The sequence below is a fragment of the Chelonoidis abingdonii genome, chromosome 4 (genome assembly GCF_003597395.2).
Source record: "Chelonoidis abingdonii isolate Lonesome George chromosome 4, CheloAbing_2.0, whole genome shotgun sequence".
NCBI classification, from domain to species: domain Eukaryota; kingdom Metazoa; phylum Chordata; order Testudines; family Testudinidae; genus Chelonoidis; species Chelonoidis abingdonii.
Genome location: NC_133772.1, coordinates 142132582 through 142153997, shown reverse-complemented (window position 1 = coordinate 142153997; position 21416 = coordinate 142132582). Strand labels below are relative to the sequence as shown.

At 48.0% G+C, this 21416-nt stretch overlaps 1 protein-coding gene across 1 annotated transcript; it reads left to right on the top strand.

The window, feature by feature from the left end:
* The first annotated feature begins 1565 nt into the window (after positions 1-1565).
* On the top strand, positions 1566-17286 carry FKBP3 (FKBP prolyl isomerase 3). The gene is made up of 7 exons (XM_075065734.1): positions 1566-1701; positions 2335-2436; positions 5307-5414; positions 6622-6757; positions 7720-7796; positions 11800-11888; positions 17046-17286. The coding sequence occupies exons 1-7, from the start codon at positions 1597-1599 to the stop codon at positions 17098-17100; spliced, it is 672 nt and encodes a 223-aa protein (XP_074921835.1). The 5' UTR covers positions 1566-1596; the 3' UTR covers positions 17101-17286.
* The last annotated feature ends 4130 nt before the right edge of the window (positions 17287-21416 follow it).

Genomic DNA, 21416 nt, shown 5'->3' with positions numbered 1-21416 from the left:
GGCTCTCAGAGGATAGACTGTCACATCCTTGGGGGCCGGTGGGGGGAAGTGCCCAGTCAGGGTGGAATTTGGAGGTGAAATGATGGTGGAGTCAAGAGAGAAGGCACCCCCGCGGGGGGGGGCAATGGAAATCTAGCCAGTAGAGATGGGGGTGGTCAATGGGCTTGCTGGGTGGAGTCTGGGCCAGCAGAGGAGGGAGTCAGGGGTGTGCAGGATCCCAGCTGGGGATTAGGGTGAGGGCTGGAGAGAACTCATGGTCCAGCCAAGGGAAGGGGGGCTCTGGGGCGAATGCGGTACGGCGAGGGGGAGGCAGCTGGGCAGATGTGGGTCCGCCGGTGGGGGAGGCGGGAGGTGCGATCCACGTCGGAAGAGGCGGGCAGGTCCTGGTGCCGCTGGACTCCGGCCGAGCTTTGCGCAGGCTGCCCTCGAGCGCCGGCCGCGAGCCCCGGCCCCTCCCGCGCTAACAAGCCGCGCCGCGTGGCTCCTGCATGAACTTGATCAGGTCCTTCCTTGGCACGCGCCTCGCGCGCAGCCTCCTCGCGCCACTGCCGCGGCGGGGCCGCCGCATCTTGCCGCGGCCGCGTCCCCCGAACCGCGCCGTCAGGTGGCTTCCGGCGCAGCGCGTGGCGGTGCCTGAAGGCCGGGCGCCGGCGCGGCGCGCTCGCGGACACTGCTGGGGTTGTTGGGCGGGGCCGAAGGGGTAGGGAGGGGTCTGGGTTGGTGGGGCGGGGCCCGAAGGGGTAACGGAGGGGTCTGGGTTGGTGGGCGGGGCCGAAGGAAGGGAGGGGTCTGGTGTGGCGGGCCGAAGGTAAAGGAGGGTCTGGTTGGTGGCGGGCCGAAGGGGTAAGGGTAGGGGTCGGGGTTGGTGGGCGGGGCCGAAGGGGTAAGGAGGTCCTGGTGGTGGGCGAAGCCGAACGGGTAAAGGAAGGGTCCTGGGGTTGTGGGCGGGCTGAAGGGGTAAAAGGAGGGGTTCTGGGGTTGGTGGCGGGCCGAAGGTAAAGGGATGGTCTGGGGTTGGTGGCGGAGCCGAAGGTAAAAGGAGGGGTCCTGGGTTGGTGGGCGGTCCGAAGTAAGGGGGGTTCCTGGGTTGGTGGGCGGGCGAAGGGGTAAGGAGGTACCTGGGGCTTGGTGGCGGGGCCCGAAGGGTAAAGGAGGGTCTGGGGTTGGTGGGCGGGGCGAAGGGGTAAGGTAGTACCTGGGGGTTGGTGGCCGGGCCGAAGGGTAAGGTAGGTACCTGGGGTTGGTGGGCGCGTGCCGAAGGGGTAAAGGAGGGCCTGGGTGTGGCGGAGCCAAAGGGGTAAAGGAGGGTCGGGGTTGGTGGGCGGGGCTGAAGGAGTAAGGAGGTCTGGGGTTTGTGGTCGGGCCGAAAGGGTAAAGGAGGGTCTGGGTTTTGGTGCGGGCCGACAGGAAAAGGAAGGGTCTGGGGTTGGTTGGCGGATGCCAAGGATAAAGAGGGGTCCTGGTTGGTGGCGGGGCCGAAGGGTAAGGAGGTGCGCAGTTGGTGGATCGGGGCGAAGGAGTAAGGGGGGGCGTGCCTGGGTTGGTGGCAGGCGCTGAGGGCCCCTGCGGCGCAGTCGGGGGACGCGGCGCGGCAAGATGGCGGCGGCCCCGCCGCGGCAGTGGAGCGCCGAGGAGCTGCGCAGCGAGGCGCTGCCCAAGAAGGACCTGATCAAGTTCCTGCAGGAGCACGCGGCGCAGGCGGTACGCGGGGAGGGGCCGGGGCTCGCGGCCGGCCGCTCCCGAGGGCAGCTGCGCAAAGCTCGGCCGGAGCCCGCGGCCACCCAGACCTGCCCCCCGCCTCTCCCCGACTGGATCGCACCATCCTCCGCCTCCCCCACCGGCCGGACCCCACCATCTGCCCCAGGCTGCCTCACCCCCGCCGTACCGCACCATTCGCCCCAGAGCCCCCCCCCCTCCCCTTGGCTGGACCCCATGAGTCTCTCCAGCCCGCACCCCTAACTCACCCCAGCTGGATCCCATGCACACCCCTGACTCCCTCCTCTTGCCTGGCCCCCAGACTCCACCCCAGCAAGACCCCATGACCACCCCCATCTCTACCTTGGCTAGATTCCATGCCCCCCCCCGGGGTGCCTCCTCTCTTGACTCCACCACATGACACTTTCACCTCCCAATTCCACCCTGACTGGGCACTCCCCCCACCCGAGCACCCCAAGGATGTGACAGGTCTATCCTCTGAGAGCCCCTAACTCCCTGAGTGCAACCTGCCACCCCCAGTGATGCCAGCACCTTGGCACTTTTGGGGCAGACTGCAGGCATGATGCTTGACACCGAACGCCCTGCCAACTCAGCTAAATTTCCCCCTTTTGTCTCTAGTTTCTTGCAGAACACAAGTTACTGGGGCAAATAAAAAACGTGGCCAAGACTGCAACCAAAGACCAGTTAGTTACGGCCTATAACCAGCTCTTTGAAACTCAGGTAGGTACCTGCCTCTCCTGGGCCAGTGTGGAACAAAGTGCCCCTTGTTATAGTGTTTGCTTGTGACTGAGAACACAGATGGTTTTTGCTCTAGCCTCATTTCTGTTGTCTCCAAACCATTTGCCTGTTCGGCTGAATTGTTCTGTAGCTGAAGCATATTTTTGTTTTTGAAAGTTTGAGCAAAATTTTTGCTGCTTTTCGTTTGTATGGGAAAATTGTATTCATCTGTTTAAAGAGATGCTGTCAACTTCACAATCACACTTGCAGTGGAATAGTATGTGCCTGTTGTGACTCCTAAGGCAGTCATTTGTAACTGAATGATGAGATTTTTCTCTGTCCTTCTCTTTATGAGTTTGACAACACTCTCTATAGTCAATTCCATCAGTTGTTGATCATTTGTTCTTCCTCTCTCATGCACACTTCTGCTAATAACCAGGGCCGGTGCAACCATTTAGGCCAACTAGGCGGTTGCCTAGGGCGCCAAAAAGTGGGCGGCCCCCCCCCCCCCCCCCCCCCCCCAAACTTTTCTAATGGTTTGCAGTTGCTGCTGCTGGAGGGGCTGAGCTGCCGCGCAGCGCTGCCTGCAACGGCAGCCCAAATCGGTGTCCCCTGGGTCAGTGCGGCCGCAGCCCAGGGCGCCCCGGGTCGGAGCCGCCACTGCAGCCAGTTGCGTCGCGCCCCCCCCCCCCGGGGTCAGGGAGCCGTGCCGCAGCCCAGGGCGCCGCGCCCCCCCCCCCCGGGGTCAGGACGCCGCCGCGCAGCCAGGCCCGCCCCCCCGGTCAGGGAGCGCCGCCGAGCCCAGGCGGCTCCCCCTCCGGGGTCAGGGAGCCGCTGCTGGACCCGGCAGCCGAGGCGCCCTGCCCCGGAGGTCAGGCGAGCCGTGACGGCAGCCCAGGGAGGCCCCTCGGCCCGGGGTTTCAGCAGCGCGCGCAGCCCCAGGGCGCCCCTCCCTGGGGTCAGGGAGCGCTGCCGCATCCGGGCAGCCCAGGGTGTCCCACCCCCCGGAGTCAGGGAGCCACCGCTGCGAACCCCGGCCAAGCCCAGGGGTGCCCCGCCCCGGGGTACAGGAGCCACCGCCGCAGCCCAAGGGCGCCTCCCCCCGGGTTCAGGAGCGTCGCCGCGCGACCTGGCACCCAGGGCACCCCCCCGACCCCGGGGTCAGGGGGCCGCTGGCGTCCAGTGGACCTGCCGCAGGCATGCCTGCGGCAGCTCCGCCACAGCCGCGAGACCCGCACGCGGGGCGGCGAAATGTCCCGGCGCCTAGGGCGCCAGAAACCCTAGCGCCGGTCCTGCTAATAACTGCAGCAACAAAATTGGAACTGGAGAGAGAGAGAGTGTGTGCTCACAGAGGAAGGGGCTAGAGGGGAAAGTCTGATTCTGCTTTCAGATCTCAGCAAAGGGCCTTCTGAACATCATTATGGGAACAGAAACACCCAGATATTTGATAAAAATAACTTTAAAATTATGTGTTATTTATAGGGTGTGCTATCAGAAACACTTCTTGTTCACGTTAGTTGAAAAAAAAGTTGATAGAACTTTTTAAAAGGGTATTACCATGATTCACAGAATAACACAAAAACGGGTGAAGTTTGATAGCTGACACTTGGTATATAAGCAGCTCTCAGTGAGTGGTGGTTTTGCTGGGTTTTGAATTTTTCCTTTGACCCATCAAAATCCAGAGCATTTGAATATATATATTTTTTTTAATCTAGAGGAACATATTTTGAATGTGCATGCCCCTCAAAGCAAATTAAGATAACCAGTCATGCAAATACATCCTGTGCATCTTCAGTTGTCAGAAACAGTGTGACATCTTTTATCCTTTATAAATATCCTGCATTATTATACATATTTAAATAACTTCCAGTTTGCAGTGTTTTAGCCACATTGATCCCAGGTTATTAGGGAGATAGGGTGGGTGAGGTGGTATATTTTATTGGACCAATTTCTGGTGGTGAAAGAGGCCGGCTTTCAAGCTACACAGGCTTTTCTTCAGGTTTGGGAAAGGTACTCAAAGCATTGCAACTAAATACAAGGTAGAACAGATAGATTAGAATATGTAACTACTTACACTAAGCAAAGAGACCATTCAAGGTGAAGTGGCCCTTGAGTACCCCCCATAACACACCTCTCAAGATCCCTGGGTCCTACACATGCCTATCACAACAGGTGGCGTACTTCATCGAGTGCACTAAATGCTCCAATAACAACTCTGGGGGTGAAAACAGACAGTCGCTATTCTCTTGAATGAACTCTCACAGAAAAATGATAAAAGATCACTTGTGGGCATTTTTCATGAAATGATCTGACCTCAGTCCTCATCCTCAAAGGAAACCTGTACAACACCTTCAAAAGACGAGCCTGGGAGCTTGAATTCATAATTTTGCTAGACATTAAAAAAAAATCATGGTCCTAATAAAGACACTGGATTCCAGGCTTATGGCAACATTCTGTAACCCACTAATCCTCCTTCTTTGTTTTATGACTGGAACAGTGTTATCTGACCACTTTGCCTTGAATGGTCTTTTCGAGTATATTAACTACTTATGCTAAACAATCTGTTCCACCTTGTATTTAGCTGTGACACTCTAAGTACCTTTCCCAGATCCGAAGAACTCTTTGTAGCTTGAAAGCTTCTTTTTCACCAACAGAAGTTGGTCCAGTAAAAGATATTACCTCACTCCCCTTGTCTCTCTTGTATTTCAGTTACATTGTAGAGCCTTAATACTGCTGACTATTGGAATCCATGGTTGTTTTGCCTCCAGAATTGGTCCTTAAGTATATAAAAGCTGTAAAGTAGATTTTTGACAGCCTTCTGAAGGATTTCCTATCTGTTATGTAGCAGGTAATGATAAATGCTTTTCTTACAGCGCTTTAAAGGCATGGAGAGCGCAGATAAAGTGACAGAACAGGTAAAGACTATCAAGATTGATGAAGACAAGGCAAAAGAAACTAAGCCTGAAGAGACCGTTGATGAGGTTTGTATAGAAAACTACTTTCTTAGATTAGGATGATTGCCTAAGTCAGTGATTCTTAACCTGGGGTGCACACACCTGCTGGGGGTGCGAGACATGCCAGATTTTTTAGAACGTAAATCATCGAAAACACAAATTAAGCACAGGCACATAAGTACAACTGCTTTGTTTCATCAAACCGATATATTTATTAACATATACTTTTTTTAATGATTACTGTAATATACAAACAAATATATCTAGGTTTAAGGGGTGCGAGAACACATTTTGATTTTTGATAAGGGATGCAAGAACATATTTTGAGAACCAAAGGGGTGCAGGCTGCAGTAAAGGTTAAGAACCACTGACCTATGTAGTAGAGCAAACGCTTTTGAAACCGTGAATGATAAAAGGTAGAGAATTTGAGTGGGCTGGGTTGAGGAGAATTGCTAATATGTGCGGAGCCTGGAATGGATCCAGACATTGATTCTGAAATTGTTTAAGCTGACCAGAACAGTTCTTGAAGTGATATGGTGGACAAACATTCACTAGTGAGATCTTGGTTGGATGGCAGTATCCAAGCAGAAAGTGTTAATATTACTGCAGAATGTTTCTTTTATGGGTACAATGTATCCCCTCAGCATTTTCTTTCTTGTTGGAATAGTCACTAACTGGACAGGGGTACATTTGAGGGCCAAAGCCCTAACGAAGAAACTTTTAGTCATGTTAAGAGAGCTGATCAACTTAACATACAAACTGGTAAAGAGAAATTGAGTGCTCTTGGCTTGCTTTCTCACCAGAAGTGACTGCAGTGAAGTGTTTATTTACAAGTTGTTCTTCATAAGTCTGTATTTATAGTTTTCTGGAAGACCCTCATCTGATTAAAAAATTGGACCTTGATTCAACTTCTCACTTATCTAGCATATTTTGAGCCAGTAGTCGTTCTCATGCAGATTTCTCTCCAAAGTTTTAAATAACTTTGACATCAGGACCATTCTTGGTTTGGCATAGACTACATTTATATAACCCTTTCCTTCCCAAAGGATGCTAAAGTACGGTACAGACTATATTAATTTAAAAGCATATATGGGTGCTGTTCACCTTAGTATCTGAAAGTGGTTCATTCATTGGCTTAAACTCAATTAACTTCAGCTGGTCCATCTTGTGCTTTGTTGGTAACTTGGCATAGTCATTAAGGTTGTGGTAATTCTCTATTTCTATCTTAATTCAGGGTCCACCAAAATATACAAAGTCAATTCTGAAAAAGGGGGATAAAACTAACTTCCCCCAAAAAGGAGATGTTGTTCATTGCTGGTATACGGGAAAGTTACAGGATGGGACTGTCTTAGATACCAATATTCAAACAAGTAAGGTCACACGGATAACAAAGTCTTGCAAGTTTAAAGAGTTCAGTTAGTTTACACTACATAGGAGTGGAAGAAATTAGCTGGAACGCTATTCACCACGTTGTCTTGTTGGACAGTGTTTATGCTTCTTAAAGGCTTGAATGGCCTGGGTCCTCAGAAACTGCTTCTGCCCCCGTGTCCTGTTGAGATCAGGGTTGTCTTGCTGTCAGTTCTTGGGATGAATCTTTCCAAGAGAGAAAACAGGGTATTCTCTGAGGACTCACTTTTATAACATGATCCCTGCATCTTGCCATAGGCTAAGTATGTTATTTCCAGGCCATGGATAATGTGAGAGATACTGATTTAATCAGGCCTGAGGCTCTGCAGAAGTGCAGAGATAAAGGCATTTAATTCAGAAAACTGTGTTTAGCTATAGAACCTGCGTGGTGATAGCTTATTTAGCTCCCCAAGCAGACAGCTGGTATAATATTTCAGTTTAATGCAGAGGTGCTTTGGGGAGAAGTGTGTAAAACACATAGCTTATAGGGGAGACAAGTGCTAGAAATGTACATTTCGCAGCAGTTTTATAATACTGTTAAAAGTAATAGGTTGTAATTGCAATACTATGCAAGGTTCAGCTCACTGTTTTACAATCTGCTTTTCTACTCCAGACATTCCATAGAAAGAGATCTTCTCTGTTTGTTACATCAATATCCGCTCCGGTGTTGGTGGTTTAAAGAAACTATGGGCACTTGCATCAAGACTGAATTTGCCCCCACTGTTTTCTATTTAGCTGCTATTTTGAATGATTACATTATATGAAACATGGAGAAATCCATTTAAAGCTCATTTATAATGTATATCGTGGGGCAGTAGATATTTGTGGTGCATAACCGTAGTGGTAGTTCTAATCAGAAATATTAGTGTGAGCCAGTTAATGATTTAACTCTGGCTGAGTAAATGTATATACAAGTGTCTTTCAGGTTCAAAGAAGAAAAAAGGAGCCAAACCTTTAAGCTTCAAAGTTGGTGTAGGAAAAGTTATCAGAGGCTGGGATGAACAATATAAAAACAATGTGTCGTCAGTCTGATGAAGTCCTCGGTCTGTAGGATTACCCCTTGGTGTGCATCTGTTGGGTGCATCTCTGGATTGTCTGGGGAAGCGAGTGACTTTACAGCTCTTATGCCAGTAATATGTTATATTTCAGGTTTTATATAAATGCCCTTATCTAACTTCTCAGTCTAGGCCCTCCCCATAACTAAACCTGTGGACAGCAGTATTAGAGTGTATGATCTTTGGGTCAGAGAGAGTGTTTTAGCTATTTCTACTGCACGTAGCATGGTGAGCCTTGATTGGAGCCCCTGCATGCGACAGGCTGCGTTCACAAAGAAACCTAACTGCTCGGGGTCCTACCATCTAGTAGAATTCACAGCCCTGAGTGAGGCGCCTAAGAGAAGGATTCTCAGAACTCGGTAGGTTGAGTGGGGAAGCACCTAAGCAGAAGTGTGAAATGCAAAAGAAAGGGGCAGCGCTTAGGGTCCAGATCCACAGTGGTGTGCAGGTGCCTAATCCTCATGGGCCCAGACCTTAGGCACCTGATAGACATCTCTCTCTGCCTGGAATTCTCCACTGTGATCCCTCTCCTGGAGTCATCAGCCCTTTCATGTGAGATGGAGAGAGCAGGCCGCCACTCCACTGTAGCCAATAGCCCAGTGGTCAGGACACTCATGTGGGATGCAAGGGTCCTGTTTTCAGATCCCTGGGAGCAGGTCTCCAATGTTCCAACTGAGTGCCCTATTGAGGTGGGGTGTGATTCTCTGTATAAATAATTAATATTCATTAGGCCAGAGAGAGAGAGTTAGCGAGTATCTCAGTACCTAAATGGTTGGTGAGTTAGGTTCAGGTCCCTGCTCCAGTGAATAGTCAGGTTTTTTTACACAGTGGACCAGCAACAACAGAAGAGAAAGACCTGCCACAGACTAGTCAGGCACTCTCCTGGGATGTGAGGGTCCTGGGCCCAAATCTCTGATCCAGATCAGGCTGAGTAGCCATCACACTAGCCAGGTCAGGGCCCTAACCATGGAGCTGTTGGGTATTCTGATACAGATAGACAGTGCCCAGAATTCCCAGCTTTGCCCTGGGCTGTTGTATGCAGGTTTGGTCTGCTGAGAGCAGACCAGACGCCCAGCAGGTGAGAGATGCGGAGGAATCTGATAAGGCTTGTGTCAAGGTTCTTTCCCTACTTTGAACTTCAGAGTACAAAAGTGGGGACCTGCATGAACACTTCTAAGCTTAATTACTAGCTTAGATCTGGTATGCTGCCACCAGCCAGAAATTCAGTGTCTGGCACGCTCCCTGTCCCCCCAAAACCTTCCCTGGGGAACACAGATCCAAACCCCTTGGATCTTAAAACAAGGAGAAATTAACCATCCCACCTCTTTTCCCCCTCCAGACTTTCCCCTCCCTGGGTTGCCTTGAGAGGTTTCACACAGATCCAAACTCCTTGGATCTTAAAACAAGCAGGAATTAACCATCCCCCCTCCTTCCCTCTCCCACCAATCCCTGGTGAGTTTAGATCCAGTCCCCTTGGATCTTAAAACAAGGAAGATCAATCAGATTCTTAAAAAGAAAGCTTTTAATTAAAGAAAGAAAAAAGTAAAAATTATCTCTGTAAAATCAGGATGGAAAATGCTTTACAGGGTACTCAGATTCATGTAGACCAGAGGGACCCCCTCCCCCCCAGCCTTAGATTCAAAGTTTCAGCAAAGAGAGGTAAAAATCCTTCCAGCAAAAAGAAACATTTACATTAAGAAAACAAACATAAGACTAATCCGCCTTGCCTGGCTATTACTTACAATTTTGAAACATGAAAGACTGATTCAGAAAGATTGGGAAAGCCTGGGATGTACGTCTGGTCCCTCTTAGTCCCAAGAGCGAACAACGAACAAAACAAAAAAGCACAAACAAAGACTTTCCTCCACCAAGATTTGAAAGTATCTTGTCCCCCTATTGGTCCTCTGGTCAGGGGGAATGGGTCAAGATGGGAAAGTCCTTTCCCCACCATTAGCTCAAGTGGATCTTGCTGCTGCTTCTTCTACGATTAGAGGCATAACTGTTGCTGTCCATTATGGCTTTGGCGGTCCGAACACTGGTTTCTTAGAGGCTGTGGGAATGTTTGTCTGGGCCGAAATTGACATAAACAACATCTAAGTTCCCTGGCAGTGGGTTACTAATTTATATAACAGCAAAAGTGAATGAGCAGATCTTTTTACTGCAGAAAAAAAAATCTAGTAATAGTTTGATGTTACCTGGGTGATAATGGAGGGGTGAGGTTTCTTGTTCTTCATAATCATTTTAAAAACAAGACTAGCTGCCTATTTAATTTTAAAAACAGCAAAAAATATCCACCTCCCTTTCCATTTCTTATAAGGAGTCTTGAAGTTTAAATCTCCTCAGTGTGATAGACATGCTTGCTTTGATCTGCTTAGCTCTTGGAAGTCCAGGGGCTCCAGGCTGCTGGCTCCATGTTGCCCAGGGTCCCTAGGGACAGTTCTCTCCACCATTAGGGATTTTTTTTCCCTGAGAACCCCCTGTAACATTTTGTGAACCCCCAGGAGTTCACGAACCCCAGTTTGGGAACCACTGGCCTAGAGGATTTGGTGGCATCTGAGTGGTGGTTTTGTGAATGTCAGTTGTGCCTAAAGAAGTATCTAGGCACCCAAGTCTCTTGTGCATCTAGCTCTACCACAATGCAGTATGTGCTGGTTCCAGTAACCCGACAAGTCAGTCAACATATCCTTGTCTCCCACCAGAGCCCCTCTTCTACACACTGTCACCCCTCATGCCAAAGCTAAACAGACAAGCTAAACAATATCCTGAAAGTCTCCACGCTCTGGTGCGTGTCATGTTGTCAGAAGAACAGTTGTGTGTCTGGATTTCACTTCAGAACTCTGAAGAGCTGATCACACGTCTTTGTACTTAAGCTTGATCCTTGCACAGGGCACAGCATGGAGCTCCAGATTGTCACTAGTGCTCGTGAAGGCTGCTTTTAAAAGAATAGGTAGCTAGGTATAGTCCTCTGGGCAAAGCAGATGTGTCAAGCCCTTTATACAACTGTCTGTCTACTTTTCCTGAAGAGCCTAGAGAATGGGGGCAGGTGTGGATGTAGTGTGGGTGTGTCTGAGGAGATGTTGGTGTATCCTCTTACAATGAAATGCTTAGCTACAGCCCTGCTCTTTGCCTCCCATCTGCTATTGGGCAGCAGTAACTTGGTGGCTTCTCAGTGCAGGATCAAGTTCCTCACTAGTGATATGTATTACCACTGTGGCTCTGCATGGATGTACTGGGACAGCTAGTCGGGGTGGGGGACCCCCAAAATGTCATTGGTCTTGTGCCCACTGCTGCAAGGAAACACTTGCTTCAGTTTTTTGTTACAAGCTTTAGTCTTGCTGTAACACTTCCATGCTTGAATTGTTGCCATATACCTCAAACAGCTGAGATCTGAACACCACCTGTTCATTGTGATAAGCTGATATGGTGCTAAACTCTGAAGACTAGCTAAGAAGTTTGGCATGGGGCGGGACAAGCACTGAGATAAAATTAGTTATCAAACTTTATAAAGCCTGGCTGGATAACAGCTTATCTGTACATCCCAAAATAAGTGGAATCTCTAAAAACCAGCACTCTGAGTTTCATACTCTTAATGAAATAAGAAAGATTCAGCCTACTAATATCTTCACATTAGGGGGATAATTAAACTTCAGAGACTAGTTTCCACCGTTCTGTGTGTTCCTGGGCTATAAATCCAAATCAATGGCAGTAAATCCTAGACCAGCTCTTGAGTAGGTGTTACTGTGGGAACATTTTCATTTTTTAAAAGGAAAAGTCCAGTTGTCAAACACTACTGCTTGGAAGGCCATCTGCAGTTAGTTAAGCTGCAAGCTGGGAAGCGTTTACTGGCTCAGAGACCAGGCACTTAAAAGGATAGAGTTGGAAATATGGGATTTATATCGTTTTTTTGAAGTTCATATTACAACATACCTTTTTTTTTTTAGTGGGATGAAGCTCTGTTGACGATGACTAAAGGGGAGAAGGCTCATCTGGAAATTGAACCTGAATGGGCTTATGGGAAGAAAGGACAGCCTGATGCCAAGTATCCTTTTACTTGAAAATATGAACAGGATTGAATGTACCTTTTGGGAACGTACTTGTTGTTCTTAAAGTCTCTGTGCAGTAAGATCTTTCCTTCTGGAAACATATAACCAAGGCAAAGATGGATTTCTGGCGGTGTGTACCTTGGCAACACAGTGCTTGAGACGATGGTATAGGGAGGAAGGGTTTAGATTTATTAGAAACTGGGGGAACTTTTGGGATGGGGGAGCCTATACAGGAAAGATGGGCTCCATCTAAACCAAAATTGATCCAGACTGCTGGCACTTAACATTAAAAAGGTTGCAGAGCAGTTTTTAAACTAAGAGCTGGGGGAAAGCCAATTGCTGCAGAGGAGCACGTGGATCGGACAGAGACCTCTCTTAAAGAAGAGTCTATTGATAGAGATTCTGTAGGTTTTAGTCAAGAGGTGATGATAGAAGAGGATAAAGTAAGGGCCAGATCAGACGAAAAACATTCACATAAAAAAGAATGACACATGAGAAAAGGGCAGACAGATAAACATCGACGAGTTTTTAAAGTGCTTGTACACAAATGCTAGAAGTCTAAATAATAAGATTGGTGAATTAGAGTGTCTTGTGTTAAAGGAGGATATTGATATAATAGGCATCACAGAAACTTGGTGGAATGAGGACAATCAATGGGACACAATCATTCCAGGGTACAAAATATATTGGAAGGACAGAGCAGGTCGTGCCGGGGGGAGAGGGGAGTGACACTATATGTGAAAGAAAATGTAGAATCAAATGAAGTAAAAATCTTAAACGAATCCACATGTTCCATAGAATCTCTATGGATAGTAATTCCATGCTCTAATAAGAATATAACAGTAGGGATCTATTATCGACCACCTGACCCGAACAATGATAGTGACGATGAAATGCTAAGGGAAATTATAGAGGCTATCAAAATAAGGAACTCAGTAATAGTGTGGGATTTCAGTTGTCCCCATATTGACTGGGTACATGTCACCTCAGGATGAAATGCGGACACTAAATTTCTCGATACTTTAAATGACTGCTTCTTGGAGCAGCTGGTATAGGAACCCACAAGGGGAGAGGCAATTCTCAATCCAGCCTGAGTGGAGCACAGGATCTGGTCCAAGAGGTAACTATAACAGGACCGCTTGGAAATAGTGACCATAATGTAACAATATTTAACATTCTTGTGGTGGGAAGAACATCTCAACAGCCCAACACTGTGGCATTTAATTTCAGAAAGAGGAATTATGCAAAAATGAGGGTTAGTTAAACAGAAATTAAAAGGTACAGTGACTAGAGTGAAATCCCTGCAAGCTGCATGGACCCTTTTCAAAGCCACCATAATAGAGGCCCAACATAATAGAGCATTTGTGTACAAGCAATTTAAAAAACACAGTAAAAGAACTAAAAAAGAGCCACCATGAATTAACAACCATATAAAAGAAGCAGTGAGAGATAAAAAGGCATCTTTTAAGAAGTGGAAGTCGAATCCTAGTGAGGTAAATAGAAAGGAGTATAAACACTGCCAAATTAAGTGTAAAAATGTAATAAGAAAAGCCAAAAAGAAGTTTGAAGAATGGCTAGCCAAAAACTCCAAAGGTAATAACACAATGTTTAAGTACATCAGAAACAGGAAGCCTGCTAAACAACCAGTGGGGCCCCTGGATGATCGAGCTACAAAAGGAGCGCTTAAAGATGATAGTCATTGCGGAGAAACTACATGAATTCTTTGCTTCCGTCTTCACGGCTGAGGATGTTAGGGAGATTCCCAAACCTGAGCTGCCTTTTGTAAGTGACAAATCTGAGGAATTGTCACAGATTGAGGTGTCACTAGAGGAGGTTTTGGAATTAACTTAAAACTTAACAGTAACAAGTCACCGGAACCAGATAGCATTCACCCAAGAGTTCTGAAAAGAATTCAGATGTGAAACTCTGGAACTATTAACTATGGTTTGTAACCTGTCTTTTAAATTGGCTTCTGTACCCAATGACTGGAAGACAGCTAATGTAACACCAATATTTAAAAAGGGCTGTAGAGCGATCCCGGCAGTTACAGACCAGTAAGTCTAACATCAGTACTGGGCAAATTAGTTGAAACACTCGTAAAGAATAAAATTCAGACACATAGAAGAACATAAATTGTTGGACAAAAGTCAACATGGTTTCTGTAAAGGGAAATTGTGTCTTACTAATCTATTAGAGTTCTTTGAAGAGGTCAACAAACGTGGACAAGGTGTACTTGAACTTTCAGGAAGACTTTGAGAAGATTCCTCATCACGGGCTCTTAAGCAAAGTATGCTCCCATGGGACAAGAGTTAAGTTTCTTTCATGGATCAGTAACTGGTTAAAAGGAGGGTGACCATATTTCCCTATGCTGAATATAGGACACCTGGTAAAATAACTTGTATTCAAGCAAGTTCAATGGCAATCAGTCAGAACTATGCAGTACAAACTTTCAAATTAACATCCAGTTCCCTGAGCCCCTTTTAAAAAGAATCCAACTCCACCGTATTTCTTTTTATTTACCTTCTTATCTTTAAAGCTTTAGGGTTCACGTGGGGAGAGGTGACACACACTCCCATACACCTCTCACATGGGCCGGGCGTGACCAACTGACCTGACCCTCCCTGCCCAGCCCTCTCCGCCCTCAGTGCCTGCCTGGGCCCTTGGGACAGACCTGCCTCTCCTGGTACCTGGCATGTGGGGCACACGCAGGGTCACATGCCTCGCCCTCCCCCCAGATTTCTGCCAGGGATCGCACCAGAATGTAGCCAGCAGCAACCTTTCAGCACTGTGTGGGAGGGAAGGGATGAGATCTGCTTCCAGCTGTGGGCGAGGGATGACCTGACCTGAGTCTTTGCAGAGCTCATCTCTTCTCCCCTTCCCCAGTGGCTGGAAGCAGCTTGTCCCTTCCTGCCTACAGTGTTGAAAGGCACCTGCCACCTCCAGGCTCCTGCTGGCCACCAAGATAACCTAGGTACTCTCTGTCCCCTGGTTACAGTGCAGGCAGGAAGGGGTTAAGCCCTATGGATGCATTGTGCACCAGGAAACCTGACTGCAGGGGCTTCAGCAAACCTCAGCAGGGGACAGTGCCTAGGGGACAGAGCAGCCCTTCACCCCCTGGGGGCAAGATCCAGGGCAGGGGTGGGGGGTGAAGAGGGTACTAAGCCCTTGCCTGTGGGGCTGCTGTGGAGCCTAAAGGTTCAGGGTGCAAACAGGCTGGCAATTGCTTGTCCCCCCACTCCAGAGCTTTGCTGAGGGGTGGAGAGGCTGCCCTGTGCTAGTGCTGTGTGGGGCTTTGGTATGTGCAGGGCTTGGCTCCTCCTGGCCAGTGCCCTAGGCTGGAGGGTCTTGGGCTTTCCCAGGGTGCCGACCCAGCCAGAGGCAGTGGGGGAAAGGAAGGAGCCTGCCGGCCAGGCTGTTGGTTAGCTGAGCACTTCGACCAGGGGCTGGTTCTCTGCACAGCTCTGGGAGCAGCATGTGCCCCGCTGGGGAGGATATGGGGGAGCAGCAGGGCTGGGGAGGGGGTGAAAGGGCAAAGCAGAGGACAGCGAGAGGGGGAGCATGTAAAGGGCCGATGGGTGGGCAGCAGGGGTGACATGTAACTGGCTGCTACCTGGCGTCTGCTCCCACTCACCAGCTACCGTAGCGCGTGCCATCTGGAAACAGGATGGGGGGTGAGTCCCTGCTGGCCAAGAGCCAGCATGGAGCAGGGGGAGCGGCTGTCTCCGTGCACTGCCTCTTCACCCCACCGCCAGCCTTGCACAGCCACCCTCATCGCTGGTCACTGGACCCCCCACTCACCACGGGTGGGTGGGGCGGCTGGTGAGTAGTGAACTGGCCAGCAGCAGGATCTGCCAGTACTGATGGGGATGGGAGACAGAAAATACCAGAAAATTTGCCTTTTTTTAAGAAGCTGGGACACCTGCAAGCAGGGCTTAAATATGAGACTGTCCCTTTAAAAATGGGACACGTGGTCACACTAGTTAAAAGAGAAACAAGCACAGTCAATCAGTGGAACTCCTTGATGAGATGTTATGAAGGTCAAAACTAAAACTGGGTTCAAAAAAGATAAGATCATGGAAGACAGGTCCATCAATGGCTGTTAGCGCCAAGATGGTCAGGGATGCAGCCCCATGCTCTGGGTGTCCCTAAACCTATGACTGCCAGAAGCTGGGAATGGATGATGGGCTGGATCACTTGATTACCTATTCTGTTCATTCTCACTGGCACTGACCACCGTCAGAAGACTGGACCACTGGTCTGACCCAGTCTGGTCATTCTTATGTTCTTACCAGTCAGGAGGTGGGAGAAAGCGAGAAGTCTGCTGCCATTGCTTCAGTAGCAGTTAGGAAGAGAGGCAGTAGTAAGATTCAGATGCGCTTATGTTCCAGAACGCCTCTGGATGGAGGACACAAGGAGCAAATAGGAGTAGGCTGACCTGCTGAATACTCCCTACATCCTACTTGGCTCTGTTCCTTGCTAGCTGGTAGGAGGAGAAAGGAAAAATGCCCCCTCTTTGTCTCCAGCCTCACAACTTGTCCCCCCTTTCCCAGAACTAATAGAAAGGAGACAGGAATCCCACTGCAAAACTGCTTGGCAGACTCCCAGCAGTGTCCCCTCTGTCCTGCTGACGTGACTGTTTGTAGGCTACAGTTCTCCCCTTGCTCCTGCTTTGTGGCTCTTTTTGGACCTGCCAATGAGACACGTTGATGCTCTGTCCAGAATCTTGTGCTACTTTCCCCCCCTCTTCCTCCTAGAAGCTGAATCAGCACCATTAATAGTACCCTAAAATGGGAAGAGTTATGGGATTATACTCCTGACTTGCTTACATCACTACCGTAGCTGGGCTTTACAAGAGGGAGAGTCTCACGCCACAAGCATTTCATTAAGAGCTTGTGAAACCTGCCTGCCAAACGGTTGGCACTGAGTGTTTCATATGATCACTGCCGTGTTACAGATACAGTGAGTGATTTAATAGCTTGGTTTTAGTATGTAAACTAGTGGAGGTGAAAACTTCTTGCCAGAGGTTACTGAAATGTCAAACTTAACTTAGAAGTGTCAGGTTGAACAGCGGGGAGTAAATCACAAGTTATGTCTAGCCAGTTTATACATCCACCTGGATTGTGTTAAAATGTCTTTAACTCTTGTGCAAACAGGATTCCTCCAAATGCAAAGCTCTTTTTCGAAGTTGAATTGGTGGATATTGATTGATATGAAGAACTTGTTTCTTCAGTGCTGTGAATTCATCAATAAGTGAGAAGACATCTGTCCACTGCAATTCTGTTCTTACAGCTTCAGGAAATAGTCCCAACAGTGGCCTTCTGTTTTGAAAATCATTTTGTTTTTTCCCCAATTGCTGTACAGTAAAACATCACTAAAGAAAATAGATTATACATACACGTAGTTTAACTGACTTTTTTTTGCTTGTGCTTGCATACTTCAGTAAACCTATCTGGAAAATCAGTTGTTCTGCAGTGGAAGCAGACATTGGGTTTATTTGTAAGTGTGATTTACACGATCTGTTGCAACCAGGGGGAAGGGAAACACACTTAAATTTTGTCTGCATTTTTCCCTCCGTTGGCCTGGATGCTAAACGTTCCGTCCTATGCTGTTGTACTTCTGCCTTCCATTAAGCCCCATAGCAGTGCCTGGTTCAGATCCATGTAAGCTGGGTCTCCCTTTCCACTTTTGTAGTTTGGCTCATGGAAAACACTGTTTAACGCTCAGCACGCAATGTATTAAGCCTCTTCAGCCTTGCCAACCTCTCACTACAGTTGGCTCAGTTGTCTTTAGTTTAGCTTTCTGATCACAGCAGTGACATAAGTGAATATTTTTTTAGTGGTCAGCAAACTGGACTCTATTTGGAAAGGAGGGAGGGTGGAAAGAAACACCACTAGGGAAGAAATGAGTAAGCAGCTCATAGTAACCTTCCAGGCATTGCACAAGATTTAGCTGAACCCTCCAGAGGTGACAGCATCTGGTTCTTCTTGACCTTTTTAATTAACCATTGGAACAATTGACCAAGGGTTGCTGTGGATTCTCCATCTGACAATTTTAAAATCCAGAATGGATGTTTTGTGAGAGTTGGGGAGAGCATGTACTTAACTTTTCTGTGTCTGTTTCCCCATTTATGAAGTGCATTATGTGCTTACCTCCTCATTTTAAGACTTTCAGGTACACAGTGTAAGGTGCATCTAGAGTTGATTTGCATTTGTTTTTTATACATTGGAAATGTGGCATCCCAAGCATTGCAGTATTGAAAGAGTAAGAGGTCCATGAGGTGGTATTACACATACAGAGTTTACAGCTGAGTGAAGTCAGGGAGCAGGTTTGCAAGGTGGTTGCATCAGGCCTGGTCAGGCAAGCCCCACAGTCCCATCTCATTGCTTTAGTGACTAGGTTGAGCACTGCAGAACACCAACTATGTTTTGTAACCTTGACTTCCGTTGTAGGACTCTTGTATTGCTGCTTCAGAATTTAGGTCTTCTCAACTAACAACCGTCTGGCATCTGGGGATGTGAGGCAGATCGAGCAGTAGAAAATTACATACAAGTTTTACTACTCAATACTGCCATACTAGTCTTTCATGGAGGTTTAATATAAGGTGTCTGGGTGAGGATGGTCAAGTGCCTTGAGATCCCCACCACAAGATTCCAGGATTGTTAACTATGCGTGTCACTCTGAACCTTATATCTGCAGAAAGACAGGGTGGGTGAGGTAATGTTACTGGAGCAATATGTGTTTGTGAAAATGAAGCTTATACAGAGCTCTTCTTTAGGTCTAGGAAAGGTACTTAGCCAGGATCTACAGATACTGATTTGTCAGCATAACAGGCTTTGTCTACACTAGCACTTTCCTCGTTAAAGCTTTTGTCAGGGATGTGAAAAAATTCCCCTCTGAACAAAAGTTTTAACCATGTAAAGCACTGGTGTGGAGAGAGCTTCATTGGCAGGAGCTGCTCTCCTGGTAATGAAGCTACTGCCCCTTGTCAGGGATGGTTTTATTTTGTTGTTGGGTGAGAGCTCTCCCAGCCCCAAAGAGCAGCTGTACTGCCTGTTGTAAGGTATACAGTGTAGACGCAGCCGAAGTCGCTCAGGGAAATACACCTTGAGCAACAGTTATACTACCGTAAGTCCTGGTGTAGACAGCGCAATGGTGACAGGAGGGCTTCTCCCATCAACAAAGCTCCTACCTCTCCATGAGGTGGAGTACCTACCCTGGAGACGCTCTCCTGTCAGCACGGGGAGCACCGTCACTAAGTGCTCCAGGGGCACAACTGCAGCCCTGTAAGTGCAGACAAGCACTTAGTGTCACAGATTAATACAAGGTAAAACAAATTGTTAAGCAAAGGAATTAACTGCCTATTTCACCTTGAATTGTTTCTTGTAATGTGTTAACAGCTCCCCATCAGAGGACAAAGGAGAGTTAGTTAGTGGGTACAGATGGTTCTAGTACACCTTAAATCCAGTGTATTTATGGGAGTCCATGATAGATGTCTATAGCTGTCAGCGTGAAGTGATGGAAACAGCTACAACTGTAGTTGAGAGCTCTTGTTCAGAACATCACTAGGGCTTGCAGTGCGTTCTCATCCAACTTAAGTTCTCAGCCAGTTTTGGCTTTTAAAAAAATAAAAACCAAAAAAAAAACCACCACCACTACACGAGCTGTGTGACAGCATCAGCTTTCAACCACCAGCATACACGTAAAAGGAATTGTTCACTTGTGGGTCAAACCCTTTTCTAGTATATCTAAACATTAATTTATGATTTGATACCTTGCTGCAGGGTTATACACAATTTTTCAACAGTAGTAAACAGACCAGAATAAAAGACACTCATTAGGAGCCATCAGTAATTAATGGTACATAATTTAAAGCATGTTTAGGCACATAAGGTCCCTTCCAGTTCAGCCTAGAAAAGTTCTCTAATTTGAAGGTTTAGGTGCTGTATGTGGACAGACACAAATAGTTTCCTGAATCCAGTTCAGGCCTACATGGCGTATCATAAATCAAAAGATAGATAAGCCCAAAGCACTCTCCTCCCGTACTTCCTCCCCCCTAAACTTAGATCAGGTCTGCACAACATGCAGCCCCTGTGGGTTCACTGTGCAGCCCGCAGCGAGTAGGCAAGCAGTGGGTGAGGGAGGGGGGCTGAAGAGGTAGGTGGGCAGTGGGAGAGGGTGAGGGGGTGAGCCGGGAGGGGGTGGGGGGCAGGTGAGACAGAGAAGTTAGGGCTGAGGAGGCAAGCAGGCAGTGGCAGGGACTGAGGAGGTGAGCCCGAGGGGTGGGGAGCTGACGAGGTGAGCGAGGAGTCAGTGGCTGACCTGTTCTCCTGATCTGGTCTGGCTCCCATCCCCTCTCCAAGGGTTGCAGCTGTCTGGAGGTGCTGCCTTCCATTCAACAGGGCAACTGATTACAAAGTTGGGGGGGAAGATCTTATTCTACTTCTAGCAAAGAGACATTTTTCTTTTACCTTAATTATACTACATTAGGGGCCTGCTATAACATATTACCAAGGTTCAATACTGCTGTTTGGGTGGGGCAGCTCCGGAGCAGGAGGGTTTGTTTCCATGGGGCAGGCGGTTCTGTGGGGGAAGTATTTCAGGGGGGCTGGGGAGTGCTTGGGGGGGTGTTTCAAGGGGGCTCGGCAGGGTCGAGGGGTTCGGTCCTCAGCTGTTTTCTTGGAGTAATATGGCCCTCACCGCTCTACAAGTTGTGCAGGCCTGCTGTAGATGGAACTTAAAAGGCACATTTGCACCTCCACTGTATTGGGGTTTAGTTCAAATCCCTGCACCTATCTAGATGACACCTCTCCCCCTCACACACACTTAATTCAGCACAATATGTGCTATAAGAATGCTGCTCAAAAATGTGCTCTACAAAGCTTAACCCTGGAGGTGGCCTCTAGAAGAGAACAAATAGAGAACCTCTGTGCTGCAGAAGGTTCCTTGTGCACTTCAACTTCAAAATACCAGTGACTTGCTAGCTTAATTTTGGTGTTCAAACCCATCTGCGTTATAGGAGAGCAAAGGTCAATGTAGAACCTCAGTTACTAGTACTTCAATTTTTTAAAAGATGTTTTTGCCCAGAGTTGGTTGATTTTAAACCTAATGTCTGGTCACACTCCGATAAAATTGATGAGTGGTTGTCCCACGTCCCGACTGATCTTTGGTCGGGATGTAATTTGTCCCGATATTTCGCTCTGCTGGCAGCACCGAGGTGGGGATTTTTGCACTCCACTGGCAGACATTCCCCCTCCCCCAATGTGTCCTGCTATTTTCTTCATCTCATCTGGTCACCCTATTTAAACCACAGAAAATGTGGCAGTAGTAGTTGAGTTGTTAAGGACATAGGTACATCCACACTGCAATTAAACACCCATGGCTGTCATGTCAGCTGACTTGGGCCTGGGCTCAACTGTCAACACTGCAATTTTATAGCCCCATGAGCCTGAGGCAACTAACAGAGACCAGCTGGGAGTGTTTAATTGCAGTGTAGACACGCGCACACACGTTTTTCAACTGCATAA

Bases quoted from the DNA above. Each gene is read 5' to 3' on its own strand.
- FKBP3 (XM_075065734.1), top strand. From the start codon at position 1,597: ATGGCGGCGGCCCCGCCGCGGCAGTGGAGCGCCGAGGAGCTGCGCAGC. The intron at 5,415-6,621 runs GTTTGTATAGAA...ATCTTAATTCAG, and splicing joins CTGAAGAGACCGTTGATGAG to GGTCCACCAAAATATACAAA. The intron at 11,889-17,045 runs GTATCCTTTTAC...TTGTGCAAACAG, and splicing joins AAAGGACAGCCTGATGCCAA to GATTCCTCCAAATGCAAAGC.